The sequence below is a fragment of the Colias croceus genome, chromosome 26 (assembly GCF_905220415.1).
Source record: "Colias croceus chromosome 26, ilColCroc2.1".
NCBI classification, from domain to species: domain Eukaryota; kingdom Metazoa; phylum Arthropoda; class Insecta; order Lepidoptera; family Pieridae; genus Colias; species Colias croceus.
Window position 1 is genome coordinate 6,209,063 of NC_059562.1, and position 22,626 is coordinate 6,231,688.

The 22,626-nt window shown below is 36.2% G+C and overlaps 2 protein-coding genes across 2 annotated transcripts in view; one reads left to right on the top strand and one right to left on the bottom strand.

Annotated features, from left to right (window-relative positions):
* The window catches only part of LOC123703436 (microtubule-associated serine/threonine-protein kinase 3), a 56,033-nt gene extending 37,772 nt beyond the window's left edge, over window positions 1–18,261 (top strand). Inside the window, exons 16-38 of the mRNA XM_045651431.1 lie at window positions 2–201; window positions 683–753; window positions 1,249–1,358; window positions 2,026–2,143; window positions 2,540–2,664; window positions 3,553–3,655; window positions 4,391–4,575; window positions 4,982–5,068; window positions 5,446–5,681; window positions 5,903–6,051; window positions 6,607–6,733; window positions 7,863–7,989; window positions 8,362–8,463; window positions 8,781–8,852; window positions 9,111–9,233; window positions 9,779–9,882; window positions 10,863–11,027; window positions 12,415–12,528; window positions 13,596–13,829; window positions 14,323–14,495; window positions 14,718–15,265; window positions 15,603–15,731; window positions 16,109–18,261. Of these exons, the coding sequence (XP_045507387.1) occupies window positions 2–201; window positions 683–753; window positions 1,249–1,358; window positions 2,026–2,143; window positions 2,540–2,664; window positions 3,553–3,655; window positions 4,391–4,575; window positions 4,982–5,068; window positions 5,446–5,681; window positions 5,903–6,051; window positions 6,607–6,733; window positions 7,863–7,989; window positions 8,362–8,463; window positions 8,781–8,852; window positions 9,111–9,233; window positions 9,779–9,882; window positions 10,863–11,027; window positions 12,415–12,528; window positions 13,596–13,829; window positions 14,323–14,495; window positions 14,718–15,265; window positions 15,603–15,731; window positions 16,109–16,255 (3,549 nt within the window). The 3' untranslated portion in view covers window positions 16,256–18,261. The remainder of the gene's footprint in view (window position 1; window positions 202–682; window positions 754–1,248; window positions 1,359–2,025; window positions 2,144–2,539; window positions 2,665–3,552; window positions 3,656–4,390; window positions 4,576–4,981; window positions 5,069–5,445; window positions 5,682–5,902; window positions 6,052–6,606; window positions 6,734–7,862; window positions 7,990–8,361; window positions 8,464–8,780; window positions 8,853–9,110; window positions 9,234–9,778; window positions 9,883–10,862; window positions 11,028–12,414; window positions 12,529–13,595; window positions 13,830–14,322; window positions 14,496–14,717; window positions 15,266–15,602; window positions 15,732–16,108) is intronic.
* A 519-nt stretch (window positions 18,262–18,780) lies between these two features.
* Window positions 18,781–22,626, bottom strand: part of LOC123703604 — a 47,233-nt gene continuing 43,387 nt past the window's right edge. The window contains exon 15 of the mRNA XM_045651690.1: window positions 18,781–21,890. Within this exon, the coding sequence (XP_045507646.1) occupies window positions 21,493–21,890 (398 nt within the window). The 3' untranslated portion in view covers window positions 18,781–21,492. The remainder of the gene's footprint in view (window positions 21,891–22,626) is intronic.

Here is a 22,626-nt window from a genome sequence, read left to right on the forward strand (position 1 = left end):
GGTGACAATGTACTGCTCGTTTGAAACGAAACGTCACCTATGTCTAATCCTCGAGTTCGTCGAAGGCGGTGACTGTGCTACACTATTACGTGCCGGACCATTGCCCCCGGACATGGCTCGTCACTACTTCGCCGAGGCGGTGCTCGCGGTGGAGTACCTGCACTCGTACGGCGTGGTGCATCGCGATCTGAAGCCCGACAAGTGTGTGCATACTACATGATACACTTTATATAACGCAAAATTTAGCAATAAACACTATAATACACACTATAGAAAATAATACACAAAACACCAAACACGAAACAATAAACACTTCACAAAATGCATCAATAAACACAACACTAAACGCCACAGAAAATAATACACTAAAAATTAAAAATACTAAGCGCCAAACACCTAAAACTAAACACTTGACACTAAACACGTAACACGTAACATGTGATACTAAACACGTGACACTAAACACATGAGACGTGACACTAAACACGTGGCACGTGACACTAAACACGTGACACTAAATACAACTCTAAACTCTTAACACTATACTACACTAAATGAAGTACTTGAAAACTTTTGATTCTTAGAATATGATTATTTGCCACTTTGTTTGGTGTAGATTTATTTATTTATTATTATTAGATTATGCTGTGGGAAACCATCTAAAATGTATCTTCTTTTACAGCCTACTCATCACAGCCACTGGCCACATAAAGCTCACTGACTTTGGACTCAGCAAAATGGGTCTCATGTCATGTAAGTCTTGTGTTTATTGAAGTGAAAACTTCTTTAGCGGCGTTGGGTATAAAATCTTAAACTCGCGTCAGGACACGTGGCCTGATCGAAAAAGCGTAAGACGGATTTTTTTTTAGCCTTTATATTCCATGCGTAAGACGGATACCATTCCAAAATATCAAACATGCTGAACGTTAATAATCAAGTTTTCACTTCTGCCGGCACTCCCGGAGTGCAACCCGTCTTTTTTTTATTTATTTATCGAGGAAAATATATAATAATCATTTAGTGGTGGTGTTATTTTTTAAATTGTATTTTTTTATCTTGCATTTTTTTACATTTTTCGAAAAAAAAAAATGAATTTAACTAATCATTATTACGGATAACTGACAAAGTATTTATAGAATCAGAATCAAACTTAAACAATAATAAATAATGTAGAAAAAAGCTTACAAATGAAAATAAAGGTTATGCTTTTAAACATGAAAATCATAATTAAAATCTTTATTTGCGCAGTGGCAACGAATCTATACGAAGAGTACGCTGACCGCGAAGCGCGCCAGTTCTCTGATAAGCAGGTCTGCGGGACGCCCGAGTACATCGCGCCGGAGGTCATACTGAGACAGGTAATTGTCGTCATCATCGTCGTCGTCGTCGTCATCGTCATAGTCATCGTCATCGTTATCGTTATCATCATCATCATCATACCAAAATCGAATAACTTTTGTTGCATACACAGGTCGGCATATACAGGGTCGATGGGGATTTTTAAAACTTAATTTGTCTCCAACAAACTTTCCGTCTATAATTGTGATTTAAAATGTCTAATTTGACTGGGTTGATAGTACAGTAGGCGTTGTTTGAATGTGTACGTTCATTTTCTTTTTCACTTTTTGTCGCACGAAAATATTTTATAATATTAATTTATCTCTATGCGTTTTGAAACAGTAAAATAAACGTAAAAAATATATACAATAGTGTCCGCAACCACTCAGTAGACAAAAATTTGTCATTTGAGATGTAGACTAATCACTAAGTATTTTTATAATACAGGCTAGCTGTGTTCTGCGGTTTTACCCGCATTGTTCCGCTCCTGTTGGTCTTAGCGTGATGATATATAGCCTATAGCCTTCCTGATAAATAGGCTATCTAACACCGAAAGAATTTTTCAAATCGGACCAGTAGTTCCTGAGATTAGCGCGTTCTAACAAACAACTAACTCTTCAGCTTTATAATATTAGAGTATAGATAAGTTTTGTTTATTAACAAAGTTTTTATTGATACAATTTGCAGGGTTACGGCAAGCCGGTGGACTGGTGGTCGATGGGCATCATCCTGTACGAATTTTTGGTGGGCTGTGTGCCCTTCTTCGGTGACACGCCTGAAGAACTGTTTGCGCACACTGTTAATGGTGAATATTGATATTTTAATATATTGTACATATTAGTTTAATCAAGTTATTAAGAGAAATAATTTGAGGGTTTGTTTACATTTGTTTTCTAATGGATAAATAATTGGAAAACTACTTTGATGGAAATAATTTTTGCAACAACAGAAAGTTACATTAATCCCGAGAATATATTTTGTATAATTTGACAAAATGTTAGTGAGTAAATGTAAAAAAAAAAATGTGAATTTGGTGAGTCATGTTATAAATTAGGCTCACATACATATGTCAATGAATATAGAACAAATAGTGCTCATTTAGTCCTGTCCTGCTTTAATAAATCTACTTATACTGTAGCAGTTTATTCACGACCATAATTACAGTATTTTTTTGCACAATAAATTGATTTCTATCCAACAGACGACATAGAGTGGCCATCGGAAGACGACTTCCCCATAGCGGTGGAAGCGAGAACGATTATTACTGAGCTGCTCGCGCGCAACCCGCGCGATAGACTCGGCACTGGGGGCACTCATCAAGTTAAAGTGAGTTTTAAAGGGTTTAAAACATGAAGTACTATAAAAAAAAGACGTGTGGCACTCGGGGACTGCCGCGGTAAAGCTATTGCATGCTATGCCTTCAAGCCACACCTCCGCCCGTCGAAGTGGGGAGCGTGAGGTTTTTTCGTTACTATAGTTAGCTATCCAATAGCTTAAAAGTTAGTCAAGAAAATTCGAGCGGACATTCATTCAAATTAGCACCTTATTTCATGGCAGTAATGTTCAAAATCGCACATTAGAAAAGTCTGCCTATGCGTACATTTCCCTTCGGACGATTTTGGGCTTAATGTACATTATTGGTGTAATGTGCACTGTCAAGCATTATGATAATACATAATATGTAATTGGAATAGTATTATACCGGAACTTATCGTTTTTACTTAGACACAAGTATCTTTGTGTTTGTCCGTCGGGATACATGTCAATGTATCGAGGCACAGAATACATAATAGTAGCTAAACGCTACAGAACGGACACTCTCCGCCTGCCGCCAAAATTAAACACTTACCTCACCCCGCACGATCACGCTATAGAGGGCGCGCATTTTTCTGCAAGGACGATACGCAACGAAGATTGACAACATTAATCAAATTGACTAATTGAGTAATTTTATTATTTTGGATTTGTGATTATCGTTTTTCGTAGAAAATGGTTAGATATTGTGCTGTTTACGGATGTATTTTCATCAGAACGCGAATTTCTTTACGCAATTACGCTACGCTTACGCTTACGCAGTTCGCACAATTAATGTGCGAACCCTAAAGCGTTAACACACACATTTGCACTCTCTACAGTGTGACTGTCAAAACGATAATTTTGTATGGAGTGTCCGGGGTGTGATCGAGGTTATAAACATATTATATTCTTCACCAGGAACACATATATTTCTACGGACTAGACTGGAACAATTTACTCCGTCGGAAAGCTGAGTTCATACCGCAGCTGGAGAACGATGAAGACACCAGCTACTTTGATAGTGAGTTTCATTTTTTATATACGAATCAATAGACTTATGTATATTTGTTTTTGAAGTAAAACTTCTTTATCGGGGTTGGAAAAAATGTAGTGTAACATTTTTTCGTTACGCGTGACATTTTTCTGTTACGCGCCATCTTTTTCTTATTATTTGCATATACTTAGTAAATTATTTTTTGAAAAATAAGGCCATAAAGAAGTTTCACTTCTTACGTGTGTACAATAGTACGCACACATTTTTTAGCTAAAATGAAATGAATTTCGGCATCATGAACTAGAAATTTTCCTATATTTTTTATGTACTCGGTATGATGAAAAAATATATTTTGTTACTCAAACATAGCAGCATATTCTGTAAAAACTTATTCGTAATGTTCTCGGCATTTTGTCGTATGTGGCTTGATTGATTCGTCTGTCGCAACGGAAATAAACTATGTCTTTGGCTCTTCTTTGTTGTTATTTATTTATTTAGTACATTTAGTTCAGGTAACAGACAATAAATTGTACAGATCCATAGAATAGATACCTTACAGACTAACATACATATAATTATTTAAAACTAATTAGTTAGTGATAGTGTAGTACACTATACACAATTCACGGCACAGGCGGTGTCATATTGCTGAATTGCTGAATGGGCTTCGGCTGGTTATAATATAGTTTATTATTCCATCTCTCTATCTTTAGGATTAATTTTTCAATCTTTCTTTATTTCGTCTGTATGTAAATTGTACAGGTCGCTGCGACCGTTACAACCACAGCGAGGTGGAAACGGACGAGACAGCGGAGGGGGAGGGGGAGGCGGGCGCGGGGGCTGCGGGGGCGAAGGGGGAGGGGGCGGGGGAGGAGGCGGGGCTGTTCGCGGCCTTCTCCTCCACCTCGCCGCAGTGGAGGCGGCACTACCACTCGCACGACTCGCGGGTGAGTGTAGAGGGGGGATGTAATAGGGGGGACGTTTATTAAGTATATTGAACTAAAAAAAAAATAGTAACATAGAAAGCGGTGAAACAATTCTGGCTAATTAGCCATACTTAAACGTACCGCTCGGAGTGCTATTACGATCTTTTATATACCTTTCTACTTTTAACATTATTGATGTAGCATGACAAGTACGTCTTTAATTTATAAAATAAACACTCAAATCACAATGGAAGTGAAATTATAATTTTATAAACACAACCAACCAATGAATTTCCGGATGATCATTACTTAATCTTCTTTTGATTCAATTTCTTGCACTACTTTGAATAAAGCAACGATTATTTAACATGAAAGTAATGTATTATCCAATAATAACTTATGGCTCAACCGTTTTCGATGTCCGCAGAGCACGGACAGCTGGCCGGGCACGCCGGACAGCGCGGGCCCGCCGAGCACGCCCACCGCGCCGCCCCACCACCATCCCAAGTGTCCGGTTTGTGTTGCTTTTAGTGTTTTCAGTGTATATGTGTTTTTCGGAGATAATGTTTGAATGTTTTGTGAAGTGGAAAGGATAAATTGTAACTAACAATTATTAGACCTATATTGTTCTATACATAAATGAATTATTATTAACAAAAACAGTTAAAAATTATAACAATTTTTATTATGTATATTGAAGTGCAAACCTAAAGTTGGTAAAGAAACATCTAGACAAAGTATTTGTTAAGTGAAAATGTTGTTTTTTATTGCTGTGTATGTATAAAACATCATATAATAAATTCTAACTGAATTTAACCTATAATATTTTAAAAACTTCCACACAAGAAAAATGACCATAAACTCGAAACTTCTACTCTAAACATTTTACAGATGGTGTGCGGCACGAACTCCGCGGAGTCCTCACAAACGGACTCCGACGACGTGTCCCCAGCGGCCCGTCGTCGTGTCGCACTCCGGCCGCTCGCACACGCGCACACGCACACGCACGTGCACGCACACGCGCACGCACACACACACGCGCACGCGCACGCACACGCGCACGTGCACCCGCCGTCGACGCTCGCGCAGCCGCCGCAGCAGCTGCATCCGGCGTTGCTGCCGAAACCGTGAGTTTTTTTGGTTTAGTAGTTAAAGAAGTGTATGCGCATGCGCATTTGTACTCTTTGTGAAAGTTATGATTAATCTATATGGGATACTATTGACGTAAAAATAGCGAAATTTCAAAAATTGCTGAAACTTTAATTTTTTTTGACATAAAATAATACCATATATTTATTAGAGGACGTTGTTATATCAACAAATTCTTAAAACTAATTCTTTTCCACAGTTCGGAAAGCAAGAAAGAGAAGGAAGAGAAGTCATACGACAAGGTGGATAAGATAGAGCGGGACAGAAGCAAGCCGATCGCGCTCGCGGCGCCCAAGGCGATGCGCCGCTCAGCCAGCACCAGCGGCCTGTCGCTAGTCATACACCCAGGTAATCATTTATTTATGGGTATACACACCATTTCTATAATTTTTCAACATTTATAAAACTAAATCAATATAAAAAGAGTGCGTGTACTTATGTACACGCGTTACAAGTTATACTTCTTTGGAGTATGGAAAAAATACTAGAATATACAACTTGAACATAGTTATCAATTTTCTCATGCTGTTGAATTTAGGTGTCGGTGTGCGCGCGCATCGTAAAAATTCACTCTCATCAATTTTCTCCATCGCGCCAAAAGAAGTATAACTTCAATAAATAGATATATATAATAATTATACCGTCAATAAACACATAAATTAATAATCGCGTTTAAAAATTGTCCGAAGCAAAACTCTGCCTACGCGTCTATTAAGCAGAGTTTTAATGAGCGTATAATGAACATAATTAGAAGAAAAATCGATCTAGTAAATTTTGAGTACATTTTTTTGAAAAAAAAAAAGAAATCGTTCCTTTTTGTAAGATTAGTTTAAACAAGGATTATTGATCTTATCAAACACCAATATCCATTATATTTATGTGTTTTTTTTTTGTATTTAACAGCGGAGGACAGCATAATAAGCGTGGGCGGTGGATCTCCATGCGCGGGAAATACATCGTCGACGAATTCGTCGCGCGACTCGTCGCCGTGCCGCGACCCGCCTTCGCCGTTCGCTATTGCTAACCATTCGTGAGTAGATAACGTTAAAGATAATAAAATAAAATCATGAAAAGATTTAAAGTTGTTTCTTATGTTAATCTGGGTAATTTCATCAATATTTTCATATACATATTTTATAAACTAGACGAAAATTAATATCCATTAATTTATTTTCCATCATATCACTGGTGAAATTTATTATTGTTATTTAAAAAAAAAATGAGTATAATATCCAAATAATAAAAAACTTAAATTACTGAATCATGTTTAAAAGTAACAAATAATTGACTCATGAAAAAAAAATGACAACAGAATAGAAGAGGCATTTATAAAGTACAGGATGTCTCAAAAGAAAGTTTATATTTTGTGGATGAATAAAAAAAAGTAAGCGGTGTATTGAAAAAATGTTTATTAATTATTAAAGTGCGTAATATGGGAATTTATTTCTTAAAAATAATATCGTCCAAATGCAGTCCATTGCGTTCACGGCACTCATTTAATCGAACACTAAAATTATTTATGATAGCTCGGCAGGTAGACATAGTGATGGCTGCCATTTCGTGTTGGATATTTTCTTTTAAATGCACTAGAGAAGTTGGTTTTTTGGCATACACTTTAGATTTAAGATACCCCCACAAGAAATTATCAAGAAGCGCGGTGTGTCCCTTAAGACACATAAAACTGAAAGGATAGAATAAATTCGATTGCTCAGGCGGGTCACGAGTGGCTGAGTTGGTTAGGCATCCGCCCCGGAATGGCGCGAAGGATGCGGGTTCAAGTCCCGCCTCGTGATCGAATTTTTTCTATTCTTTATAAATTTATATTAAATGAGTGCCGTGAACGCAATGGACTGCATTTGGACGATATTATTTTTAAGAAATAAATTCCCATATTACGCACTTTAATAATTAATAAACATTTTTTCAATACACCGCTTACTTTTTTTTTATACACTTTAATAATTAATAAACATTTTTTCAATACACCGCTTACTTTTTTTTTTATTCATCCACAAAATATAAACTTTCTTTTGAGACACCCTGTATTAAATTCCTTAAAGGCCTCTCATAAACTTCTAGCAGGACCGATATTGGACACCAGTAAACGAGAAACGACAAAATTCCTGAAAAATAAAATAAAATACCATTTCTTCCTACAGGTTGATACAATCATCAAAACCGCCCATAGTAGTGCGTCGCGGGCCGCGCGGTTTCGGCTTCACGATACACACAGTGCGTGTGTACTATGGAGACACGGATTATTACACTATGCACCATTTGGTTTCGGTAAGTGATTTATTAGAAAAGTTTCATAAAAATAAAGCATTAGAAAAGGCGCTGTAAGTTGTTGTGACTTAGCATTAGATTACTATATGGTTTGCATGTTGAGCCGTAAAAAAACTTCCAAAATTTTCAGCACACAATACGAGATGGCAGATTTAACAAGAACGAAACGAATTAAACTTCAAAAAAAAGTATTGCCATATTTGTTTAACAAGCATCCAAGCAACAAATATTAGTAAAATAAAAAGAATATCTGGTAATAATTTGCCTTTTAACGAAAATTACGCTTGTTTTAATCTTGAACTCTCTGACCAAAGATGATATATCGTCCAATGAAAATATATGTTCTGTATTATATATTTTTTTAATTTTCAGGCGGTCAGCGAACAAGGTGCAGCCTGGGCGGCGGGTCTGCGAGCCGGTGATCTTATCACTCAACTTAACGGAGAGTCCGTGCAAGGGTTGCTTCATACACAGGTAAGAAATGTCAATTACAAATTTTTATTTTAGTTAAAATTCACATCAAATTTGTATTTATTCAAGTAACAGGAAAATTGTTCATCTGCGATAGAGGTTACGCTTATAGTTTGGTAATAAAAAGTCAAAATAATGTTCTTTATTTAATATAAATTATGAAAAATCTATAACATCAAAATAAGACCCAACTCCAACACAGTTTTGTATTATATAAATTGGTTAATCTATGTTTACTTTTTAGTTTTTAGCCATATTTTGAAATGATCCTTCGAGTCTTCAGTTAAATGCTTGTATTTAAATTAATGTTTTATTTCCAGGTGTTAAGGTTGCTTTTGGCGGCTCCGCATGCTACACTCCGTGCTACGCCTCTCGATCAAACTACGATACAGGTACGCTTTTATTCTTTATTTCCCTAATGGAGAACGATTTCTTGGCCTTTATATGTTTAGTAATAATAGGGTATGTAATCGTGTCTGTCTATATTTAAAAGAATATCTTACAGTTATAAAAACGACTTCAATACATTCAATTTCTTTCTATATTTAAAGTATGTAAACTACTTGTATAAAAACTTTTCTTGTGGATTGGAAATAAACGGGCTTTTAAATTTATTTTATTAATTAAAAAAAAAACGTGGCGTTTCCCAGGCGGGTGGACGCCGACGTTCGGGCGGTCGGCGCGCGTCTGCACCACCGCGCCCGCGGCCAAGACGCCGCTGTTCGCTGTTTAGACGCATTTCCACTAAACGAGCTTCGCAGGAGATGCATCAGGTATGAATAATATTATGATATCATTTTTAAAAAAAGTAAAACATTATATTTGTAGTGTGTAATGTATGTGTGCGACATAGTATATAGTCCTGTTGTTTTTCCGTTTTAAGACAGTTCAATACAATATTAGTACTACAGCTTACAGTCGGATTGAAGTGTTTTATTTACCACCAACCATTGCATATTGAAAAAAAAACACACACACAAAATTACCCAAAAGTATCACATCGAAAAACAAAAACACAAATAAGTAACTAATATTATCGAAAATTCTCTTTTTCTACTTCATTCTCTTCCCTTTGGATACAGGATTGTCCAATAAAACATTTGTCAAAATAATAATTACAGTAATTTATTGAACGCTTTATTTTACTTTCTTCATGTTTCAACAATGTTCTCTTTAAACAACTACTAAATTAAACTAGGTAAGATTAAGAAAAAAAAATTAATACTGGTTTAGAATTTGACCTTTATTTTTGTGAAAGTATAATTTCCAATAAATATATTTTAAAAGCCATATTAATTATTATATTCATGATTTCCAGATGGTGTCAGGCGGCAGTAGCGAGAGCTCGTCCCCCGCGCCCGCCGCCGTGCCCGCACTCACTGACGCGCCGCTGCACAACGCGGCCACCACGCACTATCAGCGGTCAGTATACACAATACACATCAAGAAAAGAGTGATACGGAGAGAGGGTGAGAGGGAGAGAGAGAGTGAGAGGGAGAGAGAGTGAGATGGAGAGAGAGTGAGATGGAGAGAGAGTGAGAGAGAACAAGAGGGAGAGAGGGAGAGGAAGAGAGAGGGAGGGTGGGAAAGAGAGAGGGAGAGAGGGAGAGAGGAATAGAGGGAAGGAGAGAGAGGTGAGAGAGAGGGAGCGAGAGGGAGTAAGAGGGAGAGAGAGTGAGAGAGAGTGAGAGCGAGAGAGAGTGAGAGCGAGAGAGAGTGAGAGCGAGAGAGAGTGAGAGAGAATGTGAGAGGGAGTGAGAGAGGAAGAGAGAGAAGGAGAGGGAGGGGAGAGAGAGGGAGAGCGAGGGTGGGAGAGAGGGAGTGAGAGGGAGAGAGAGCAAGAGGGAGAGTAAGAAAGAGGGAGGGTGGGAGAGAGAGGGAGAGAGAGAATGAGAGAGTGAGAGATAGTGAGAGGGAGAGAGAGAGGGTGAGAGAGGAAGAGAGGGAAGGTGAGAGAGGGGGGAGAGGTGGTGAGAGTGAGAGGGAGAGAGGGAGAGTGAGAGAGTGAGTGAGAGAGAGTGAGAGGGAGAGAGAGTGAGAAGGAGAGAGAGTGAGAAGGAGAGAGATGAAGAGAGAGGGAGAGATAGTGAGAGGGAGAGAGAGTGAGAGGGAGAGAGAGAGAGAGATAGTGAGAGGGAGAGGGAGGGTGGGATAGAGAATGTGAGAGAGTGTGAGAGGGAGAGAGAGGTGAGAGAGGGAGAGAGAGAGAGAGAGATGTTGCGATCGTGTTGAATAGTTTTTTTGTTTGTTTTATAATTTTTTCCTTATCTATTTGTACATTTTAAATGTCTTGAATTCGCAATCACTATATAAGAATAACATACCGTCGATCTGTAACATGTGACGTGTGTCCACGTGCTGTCAATGCCATGCCGTCATGCTGTCATGCTGTATGTTTGTAGGCCGTCGTCCCTCCACGGGCTGAAGCACAAGCTGGGCGCGGTGGCCGCACACGCCGGCGCGGGCGGCGAGGTGCGGCGCGGCTCGCTGCAGCACATGCCGCTGTCGCCGCTCGCGCGCACGCCCTCGCCCTCGCCGCAGCCGCCGCCGCCCGCCTCGCCCACCAGGTGAGAGAGTGAGAGAGGTGAGAGTGTGTGTCGTGCGGCACTGCGGCAGGTGCAGCCGGTGCGGCAGGTGCAGCCGGTGCGGCAGGTGCAGCCGGCGCGGCAGTTGCGGCACTGCGTCACTAGGAGTGTGTGTATGCCATGCGGGCTGCAGCTGCAAACTGGGGGCAGTCGCTGTACACGCAGGCGACGTATGTGGTGATGTAGATTTACATAATATAATACGTGCTGCAGCAAACTGCGCGTAGTCGATTTACACGCGGGCGGCACACGTATGTTGGAAAACATGTATAGTGACGTAAATGTACATATACAAACTGAGTTGGGGCTGGGCGCAGGAGGCCGTGTGTCGTAGATGTACACGTACGCAATACATCTACATCACACACGGTAAGTCAGGAGGCCGGTTTATAATTATAGCAATCGATAGTATCTCCAATAAGGTGCAAATTCTGAAAAAAAAAAAATTGGTAAAAAAGGGTTAAAATAAATCAAACCTTCATTTTTTTATTAAACTTGATACAATGTTATATTCATATCTATCTTACGACTTACACTAAAGAATTGAAATAAAAAAATCACCCTCATTGTTCCATGTCTCGAAAGTCACGCATCTGTGACTAACATACACAGACCATGCAATAATAATAATTGGATATTATGTATATTTCGTGCAAGTCACTGTCTTTTTCTGACATAACTATCGCAAATCAGTTTGCCTTAAGTAGCTTTATTTTGTTTTCTTTGTCCATCCGGCAATTCTAAAAAAATTAAAGGATCTTTGACGAAATCGTGATAAAAACCACATTTTAAAAATTCATTCCAATCAATAAAGATTTATTTGCGATAGTTACGTTAAACTCAACTGTTATGTGGTACCATGTTATGTGTCTGTGAAATGCTGAGGGTATCAAAATGAATGTTATCTTTGTTTGTATTATTGTCTCATAATGTCTTTAATAATGGTTGGTAAACAGTGGTAGTGGTTCTAAACATCCCTTTGGATAGATTTACAAAAGTTATAAGCATTATTCTTTTACTATAACATAAAAAAAATATGTGACAATAAAAAATGTGTTTTTTAAGATGAATTTAAAATCTTTGGATACCGTTTTGAATTGTTAAAAAAAAAATCATTCAGTAATAGTTCAGTTCAGTTCAGTAAAAGATGTACTACTCTAATCTAACAGAATGAGTAGTTTCAAACCCATTCCTTCCGTACTGTATTCCTTCTTCTGAAAGAAATGGTTGAATTGTGACGACAGCAGTATGGTCTTAGTTACAAACTTGAAACTATCAAAATAATTAAGAAACTTCAGTCAATATAACCACTGTCGACCAATCAAACTAGCACCGCGCACACAAGTAACCAATCACACGTCACACAAAGCCGCGGGTGCGAGGCGCGCAGCCCGTCGCCGCTGGCCGCGCGCGAGTGCCGCCGCGCCTGGCCGCGCCGCGACCCCGCCTCGCCGCTGCTGAGGCGCGCGCTGTCGCCTGACAGGTATACACCCGACACAACAAAAGTACACCAAAATTGTTTAACTTAGAAGTAAAGAAAAAATAAAACACTGGTAGACATATATACACGCACACAGACGCTCACGCACGCAGAATTGCACGCACACACACGTAGACGCACACGCACACGTAGACGTGTAGATGTACACGCACAAGTAGACATGCACACGAACACGCACACGCACACATGAATATACACGCACGCACGCATATAAACGCACTCAAAAGCACGCACACGCACACGTACACGCACACAAAGTCAAACATTTATTCATTCAATTAGACTCCTTCTAGAAGCACTTTTGAATCGTCATAACATATTTTTAAATGCTACACATCAGATTAGCCCACAGTGTACGAGTAATAACACAAACTGACTACCGCAACACTTAAATCGATTATTCCTTTAGAGTTTAGACAACAAATATATGAGTTGTAGTTTTACATACAAAAAATATTCTACATAGTAAAATATAAACTAAACAATTGAAAAATTGCATTGAACATAATTTTATCTGCACTTGTATGTCATTAGCATTATTATCATTTTATGTTTCACTGTTTTGCACTGTCAGTGTGGCACCTTGTTTTTGCGGTAATTTAGTCTCATACTCACTATACATGTTATTATGCACTGAGTGTGGATTCCATTATTTTGTAGACATTTATTTTATAACATTTTTTCACTCTTCTTTGATTTTTAGAATGTACCAACATTAATATTATAAATATTATAATTGGATTTAAGTTTTAGATGTGATCACTTAGTAGACACATTGAATCTCACTGATAAAATATTATATTTTAAGTGTTTAAAGTGTGTGATCAATCGGAAGTCAGTCGTAACACTATAAATATGTCATGTCAATTCAATTTATAACACAGGCTTTATATGTCTTGAAGTAGAAAACATCGATTCCTAACGCACTTCCAGTACTTATTTTATATCGTGTCATGTTACTTAGCAAAATGTATTATGATAGGCTTCAATGATCATCACTTTTAACACACAAATATTAATTTCTATGTAATTTTATCCGTTCGGTATAGACTACACCCCCGTTCAGCGGAAGCCAAGTGCTCCATATCCCCCCTCTGCTGCGGGGGTGTGAGCACAAGTGCGGGGGGTACTGTGGGCCCCCCTCGCCGCGGGGGGACCTGGCGTGCCCCCGCCCCCGCGCCCCCCACTCCGCCCCCCACGGATAAGGGGGATGAGCCGCTGTTGCCAAGGATAGCTGAGGAGAAGGATTCGCCTACTCATCATGCAGCTAGATTGCCTACTAGGTAAGTTTGAGTGGGGATATTTATTAATTTATTTATTTATTGATCTCTTAATGCTCTTAGAATTTTACAATAAACTTGACCTAGAATACATTTAAACAATCGACGGTCTTATCACTATCTAGCGATTTCTTCCAGGCATGAATGGATATGTGTGTAATATGAAGATTCCGTGTGTATTTGATGATTTTTTGTATTAGGAAATAGTTATAACTAGTCAGATGTAGTAAGGTTAAAATAATATTTTCAATGAAACTAGAGACGTATTGACGTATATCATATTAACTTTTTAACATTTCCTTGTAATTTTTAATCATTTGGGAACTTAATTTGTTTTGCGTAGTATATAATATATACCTATACAGTTTATTTAGAAATACCAAATACAATGTGAGAAAAATCTTTTGCAGAATAATTATCTTACATTATATTTTACACACATTTTAAACAATTATAAATCAGATAACCATTAAAGTAAACTCAGGATATTGTACAGGACGCCGGCGAAGCAGTGCACGCCGAGCATCTTCACGTCGTCCCCGAAGGCGAGCGCGGACAAGTCGACGTTCGACGCTAACGCTTCGTTCGCTTCGCTCTCGCTGTCAGACGAGTCGTTTGTCGATACCAGTGTGGACGCGTCCAATTTGGACACTTCGAGGGAGATGCAAGGTCAGAATCTCTGTCAGAATGCATAAATAGTTATTTTACTTAACATTACGTTTTAATTATGAATGTAAACTCCATTGCGAACCTTTCATATTAGTGTAAATGTACGATTTTTGTCTTTGTAAATATCAATCATTAAATTTTGTAAAAGGTTAACCAATTGTGTGCATGTAAATGTAATAGTGTAAGTTTTTTTTTTGTATAATAATGTCTTTAAAATTCCAGTTACAGACAACAGCCGATCAAGCACAGATACGAGCATTCCATCGTCTGAAATGAGCAAAAAGCTCACCACGACCCAAGAGTCGACCTCAATACCGGAGATTCAAATAAAAACACGGAAGAAGTCCGACTCGAGTCTAAAGGACGAAGATTTCAAAACGAAAGAGAAATCTAAATCGAAACAGGAGAAACAAGAGAAGTCTGAACTGAAGAAACAAGACTCGATGAAGAAAAGTGAGAAATCGGAGTCGAAAGAACTGAAAAAACAAGACTCGATCAAAAAGATAGAGAAAGTAGACGTGAAACCGGAAAAACCTCAAGAGTTATCGAAGTCTGATGAAAAGAAATTAGAGAAAATGGAGAGGAGCGGATCTGTGAAGCGAGTGGAGACTAAACAAGAGAAACAGGAGAGAGAGAAAGAGTTGAAGGAGGCGAAGAAACAAGAGAAGCAAGAGAAAGCGGATAAGAAGCAAGAGAAGATGGAAGCGAAGCGGTCGGAGTCGATGAAGAAGGAAAATCTGAAGAAGCAGGAGTCGGTTGAGACCATTAAGGTAATTTTTTGGCTATTATATTATTATAACAAGGGATATATTATCAGAATTGATGGTAGAGAATCTGGCTATTGCTACATTTTAACCGGATTTATCCCCATTATTTCCATATTCGCAGGCACAAACCTGGTTATTGCCAAATTTGACCAGATTTAAATGTGATTCTTAATTTTAATACGTTTTTACCAGCTTCATATATTTATATGTAACTGACTTCTTTAGACTGGCTATTGCACTTGTATTCCTAAATAATTATCAAGGATTGGTGACATTAACGTTTAACATAATATTTAAGTGAGTTTTTTAGTATTTTTAACTACATTTATTGCCATTTCAGTCGCCGGACACGGACACGAGCGAGGGCCGTGGTAAGAGCGTTGTGAGCAAGTTGCTCGGCGTTATGGGTCGTAAGCGGGACGACGACGAGCACCGCGGACGACGAGCCGACAAACATGCCAAGAAGAAGGTATAGTATACATTTTATTATAAATTGAATAAAATCGATCAAAGAAATCAAATTGAATCGAGCAAAGAAGGCCAGTTCCATCGCATCGTGACAATACTGTACATAATGATTGAAATAACGTGGCGTGGCGTGGGGTGTCTCTTAAACACATAAATCCGAAAGAGTAAAATAAATTCGATTGCTCTGGCGGGATCACGTATGGCCGAGAGGTCAAGGCGTCGATCTTTTTCTATTCTTTAAAAATTTATAACTGTGAATTTTTTTATCTGATACAAACAAATATTTCGTTTGTAATAAAATTAGTGTAAATATCGATGATTTCGAAATATTTTTTAATATTAATTATTATTAAGTAATGTTATCACGTTTCTTTTCAGAATACATCCGCGCCCCAATTTCAGATGCCAATACCATCGAAGCCGTGTGACGTATCCACGAGCGATAAGAGTGCGGAAAAGGAGATCGAAGACAAAAAAGCGAAAAAGCGAGGCAGGGCCTCTAGCTCCTCCTCTGGGGAAAAGTGAAACAGATATATGCTTGTCTATGTCACTATTGTAATAAAAAAAAAACTCGACTGTATTTGACAGTTTCGAATTGGCGCGCGGTTTTCAAAGTTGGAATGTGTATTTTTTTTAATGTGTGTGGGATTTTTAAAGTTTGAATATGGCAACGGTTGTTCGATGTGTATTTTTTTAATAGTAACGTGTCTTCTAGGATTCATGCAGTAAAGTACATTTTTAAATAAAAAATCATTTCTATTTTTTGTATTCTTGTAACCGTTTTATATGCAAGCTGCGTATTGCTATTTCTTACAGTGTAGTTGTAACATTTCAAGCTATTATTAGGAACAATAAATACTGTAATGTGTAATGGTCGCCATTTTTAGAAAGTAGTTAAATTTAAAAGAGTGATTCGGATACGGATACTAGTTTGTTCTAATTTTTCTATATATGGTGTTAATGTGGAATGAATTTGAGACTTGTGTTTAACGTGATGGGGTTCATAATGTTTTGTGTAAAGATTTTTGTAATAATGCTTTGCTATTTCAAATATTTCTGTATAGACGTTAGTAACGGCTTAATATAACGTTTGGAGAAATTTTAATATGAACGAGTCATGTCTTAAGGTTGTCAAGTTAGTACCGACTTGAATGAAATAAATTTCATAATACTTTCATACAAAATAGCTTTTTTCGATATTCTTGAGTGTTGTACTTTAACGTTATATTAAAAAAAATCTAAGCTTTACCTAGACTATGTATTTTATAAAGCGTTGTAAAGTGACGAATAAGATATACATATTAGAGTGAAACGGCACGCTCTTAGTCTAAAGGTTCTTTCAGGCGAGTTGGAACTTAATAAAATGTACTTTTTTTTTTCAGTATTACAATGTTGAGGCATATAGATTTAATATAAATATCACACTTTTTTAAAGTTGTAATTATTTTTTTTGTGAAAGATTTTAATCTCATCGTACTTGGTGTTTAGGGTAGATGTTTGATTTAGATAATAGATTTACTAATTGTGATAGTAATTTTAATAGGTTTTATTTTTGTTAGTTATTTTCTTTGATTTTCGTTACATTTAATTTTTATATATTAATCAATAAACGTGAATAAATTACTAAACTGTATTCCGTAGATATAGTATTTTGTAATTTCATACGTAAACAGTATGTTAACTTAATGTGCTTTTTTCATTTTGCTTCCGTACGTTATGTTATTCTTTATTTGCAATAATTTCATTTCTCACTATAAGTGCCATAACTCTGTTATCTGCTGCTGCTTTCATTATCAATAAGAGATTTAATTATATAAAATATCTACCAGTAACATTTGTAAATTTATTGTTTCCGTATTGAGACGTTTTTTTGTCTTCCAATTTGTTTTTATTACTGTTGCGTTATTTAATCCGAAATATTATTATTTTACAAATTGTTTCACGGAATAAATTCTGTTTTTTTAATTATTGTCGAACGGCTGTAGACATTCCACGTGAATTTATAATTTATTCTCAGTAATATTCGGCTCATCGTTTTGTTGATTGTTCACGAAATACTCATTAGTTGTTAAAAATTTCTTGCTACGTATAATGGTGATACAGGGTTAACATATAACTACCCTATTTTATATATTGTTTAAGCTTAAATTGTTATTTTAAAATTACGAACGCCTGATATTGTTTTTGGGACCATAATTTGAAATTATGTATATTGTAAAGTTAACTATAATTTTGTATGATAATTTAATTCACATTTAAACGTTTTAATCACAGTTAAAATGTTCGATATCGATGTTATTCAGCGTAGGATATAATTTTGTTGGAGCATGTAAGCTAATAATGTAGATTCGTCATATTATCTTCATCTCTGTGTTGTTTCCTGCCATGAATAATGCTTAATTTAAATTTATTTAGTGTAATGTTCAATGTGATTTATAAATAACAGTCTATAGTGAATGAGATATTTTCTTTAGGATACGTGTACGAATTGATACAAATACGAATAAAGTCATGAATTAACTGTTCTTAAATTTTGTTTTATTTTAACATTACCCTATCTATCCCTATACCTACATGTTACTAGCACCCGCAGTGGGTCGACTTCAAGCTACGTAAATGCCAATTTTCATCAAAATAATATTTTCTATAGATTTTCGTATAAGTGTGTACGATAATCGACATTTGTCGCTTAGGATTGAGTGCATAATGAAAATTGCTAAATTTCTCATTTAAAATTACCCAATCACACAAAAAGAAAGCTGATCAGATCTGGTTGAAATTTGCTCATGGTAAAGATTTGAAATAGCATAATTATAGCCTAGGTTACATTTACGATCAGTACCTAGGCACCTACTTTAAAATTAATGAAACTTGTATTTGTGTAAGTCTGCCGCTGCATGTGGAACATTTTTTTTGGGTATATTGTAAGTATATAAGTTATCTATATATAAAATATCATTGCTTTGGCTAGTTCCAAAAAACAGATATAGGTAGATACTACGTATACAAAATAGGTACTTTGTGTAAAGGGCATTAAATAAAAAACATTATATATTTTAAAATTTTATTGAGGTGTCCATTTTGATGTATAATAACAACAAAAATCAAACGCTTAAATCCGTAGCAAAGCTATTTCTTCAAAATTCTATGGAGTAAATAGTAACATACGAACAATAGGGCAGGTTGAAAAAAATTTTGTGCGCAAAAAAACAATAATATATGCTTAGTATCAGATTTAAACATGACATTTAATTGAAACAAAGGTTTAGTAACAATATAACATTGAAATATTGAATGACAAATATTCGTAACACGTATTAACAAATCCCTTATATAATTGGATACAATAAGTAATGAAAGGAAAAATAAAGGGTACCTACATTTCTTTACACAGCAATAAGATAAAATTACATCAAAGTTGCAGTAGCATTTTGTAAGATTTTAAATTATTGTAACAAGACATGAAAATTAAACTCAAATATTCGTCCATTTATATTAAGTATACTATCGAAGAAATAACAGGCTCCTAAACATTGTATATATCTACTGGAAAATTCTTAAATCAATTCTAACTTTACCCTGTTTCTACGGAATTCCATAAATTAACACACTCGATAAACAAATAAATTAGTAAATTGTAATAATTGTAACTGCAATCGTACATTTGAATGAGTTTACGTCTAAATTGTGTTAAAAATCAGATCGTCCGAAACATTTTTCCCTCACCCTTTTAATGAGATTTTCATCGGGAGTTAGTTTCCATTCAGGCCGTTTAAAGTCCGTCTCCTCGAGATCTGATTGAGATTCGAATATATCACCGGACAAATGTTTTGGTTTATCCAATTTTCTTTTGAAATAAACGTCTCTCTTATCTTCCTCCTTACTTATATTTTCCAATCGTATCCGCGGAGTTTTCCATTTCGGTTCATTCGACTGTTTTATGAGAACATTTGGCGGTGAAAAATAAGAGAACAGTGGACTCGACTGTTTATTCTCCTTTCTGTCCTCATTGTGGGACATTTCGAGAAAGGAAAACGTATAATCTGCATCGATAACTTGCTCCCGCACGTAAGAAGTGACGTGACGGTTTATCGAGTGATTTACACCGTTGATATTACGCCGTGATTCATTTTCTTGTTTATCATATAAATTTTGAGATTTTTTAACGTCCATAATAAAATCGTAAAAATTGTCAACGTTATTTGCACATTTATAACATATTGTACTCAAGTAATCAGTTTCTTCAATAACAATTTTTAAGCACACCAATATTTTATCAATCATATTGCACCTTTTACTGTATTTACTGAAAAGAGATACATTAAATTCCGAAACGGATAAGCAAATTCGACAAGACTGTGGAGATAATTCCATAATTTAAGCTTAAATGTATTTTATTATAATACTTTCAATAAATTACTACTAAATCGCAAATCGCAAAATCAAAGTTAACGTTATTACTTAATATAGATTATGCTATCAATATTCCCGCCAATTTAATGCTTCCACAGACCATAGATTATATAGAAGAAGACTAATGTAGATTATTATAAAATATATGTTTTTTTTATAAGTCGTTTTGATACAAAGCTGTAGAAATAATTCATTGACAAAATATATTATTTTGGTTTTATTTCGCAAAAAATACTACTTTGGACGGCTAGCAAATGCATATAGAAAGTATACATAGCCCTTGTTAACTTTATATATCAAAAAATTAACGAATAAGTACTACATTATTGGAAGTTATTAAATAGTTCTACTTTTTAAATTTTAATTTATTGTGATATTATTAACCATAATTATTTTTGTTACCGGTTGCTTTTTAAAAAAAAGTAAGTAGTTAAAAACGAAATTGTTGCAATTTGCGTGATATTTGAATTTCTCCCAAACCACCTTCTTATGAAAGATTTTATCATTATGTTTTATTTTTGATTCGTTTAGCAAATGTAGGTTGTTATTTTCATTTTAAGATAAGAAATTATTTTCCTTTGCATTATTAAACAAAAAAAAAAGAAAAATTTCCTATGGACGGAAAGGTTGTTACAAAAAAAGTACAATGTTACGTTGTTTATTTGTTGCCAGCATTGAAAAGGAAAGCATGTGACAAAAAAAAAAAAAATAATAATATGACACCTTTATCGTTCTTGAATAATTCTTGATACGTAGTTATTTCCGTAGTAGTAGTAGTAATTTTCTTTAAGTTAATTAAACATTAAAATAAAGTACTTAATTATGTAGGTACAAAATAACAATTGAAGATGAAACAATCGAAATTGGAACTTATTGTAATTATATTAATATTTATTGTTAAATGCTATAGGGGTCCAACCGTATTGTTGTCCTGCTTAGAGTCATATTATACTCAATACATACGATAATTTTATAAATCACACTATAATTCTACTTCGACCAGATCATATCTACTATCACAAGCCACCACACTCCTATTTTATAGACAGTGATCGTTATTATACAATAAATAATAAATATACATATAATAATCGTCGTTACCGAAGCGAAGCTATCAAATACATAATCCTACGTTTGTTTGCAAATCGCGATTTATAACCATAGGATAATTAGCCCATTATTGTATTAAATGCGATGTTGTGTGACCTCACCCTATCGAACATACATGCTGTCTCGTTCACTCTTATTGGAATCGAGTTACCGCGAAAGAAACAGAATGTCTATTCGAAAATTGACATTTCCCAAGCGAATGTCATAAGATAATGAACGAAAATGGCTGATCTGTCAGATTAAACGTCATCTTCTTTTTTGCCCCAGAACTTGTCGAACCTAGACCGGGCTCGGTCGAGCACTTCGGCGGCTGTTAGACCTCCGGTGCTAGTGTTGTCGTTCACTAGTGTTGTGTCGACGACTCCGGGCGCGACTTGTGTGGCCTCAGTCGACTTTTTAATCACTTCCTTTTCCTTAATTGTCTCCTTCTCCGGAGTTTCGGGAGTCAGCTGGTTGCTGTTGACTCCGTTAATGCCGTTCACTTTGTTCAGATCGAGAGCTTTGGTCTCATCGATGGGAGTGAGACTAGTGGGCGTCGTCGGGGTTTTGTCAACGCGTTTGCTCAAACTTGTCGGCGACTCGCTCTTTTTCAGCGAACGTATTGGCGACATTTGCTGGTGATGGATTGGGGCGATTTCTGAAACATTTCGTTGCGACTTATAGCGAGACGCTCTTAACGTGGAAGCTTCAAACATTATTATTATAAATACAGTGAACATTTGAAACTCCCATTATGTAACATCGACAAGCACACATAATATTTACCTAGTCGTATCTCTAGCAAAGGTTAGTTAGATCGCTATGTTAGTTTCTCTTTTTAATCTATTTACAATGTATTTATAATGTACTTACTTTAATCTACACAATTTTAAAGTATGAATTTCATCAGCTAAATCGTTGCTATTTTCTACTTGAAAACGTTATAATTGGCAGTGATAAATATTGAGAAAAATATAACATTGTTATATCATGCTATAATATAAAAATATACCGCCAGGCGCCACCAACATTATTGAAGATATATTTTAACCTTCTAAATACGTCAGTTAGACGTATTCCTACTGAGTTTAGAGTAAGCCAATTAGTTTTTTATTCACATCTTATTCTACACAATTTTGGCAATTTGGCAAGGTATGCCGTTGGCGTTGGCACACGATAAATCTTGTTTCATGCTCATAAAGAGGATGTGTTATAAACCCACTTGGGATAACTATTATTGTCGAGGGTCATGCAACGGTTAATGAAGTTGGAAATAGCGATTCTAGTCCAATCTAACCTATAAAGTTACCAAAAACAGTAAAGGGCTATAACAGTTAGAAGGGTTAGACGTCAACGTGACGGGAGCAGGCAGCATGCATGTCATGGATGAGATG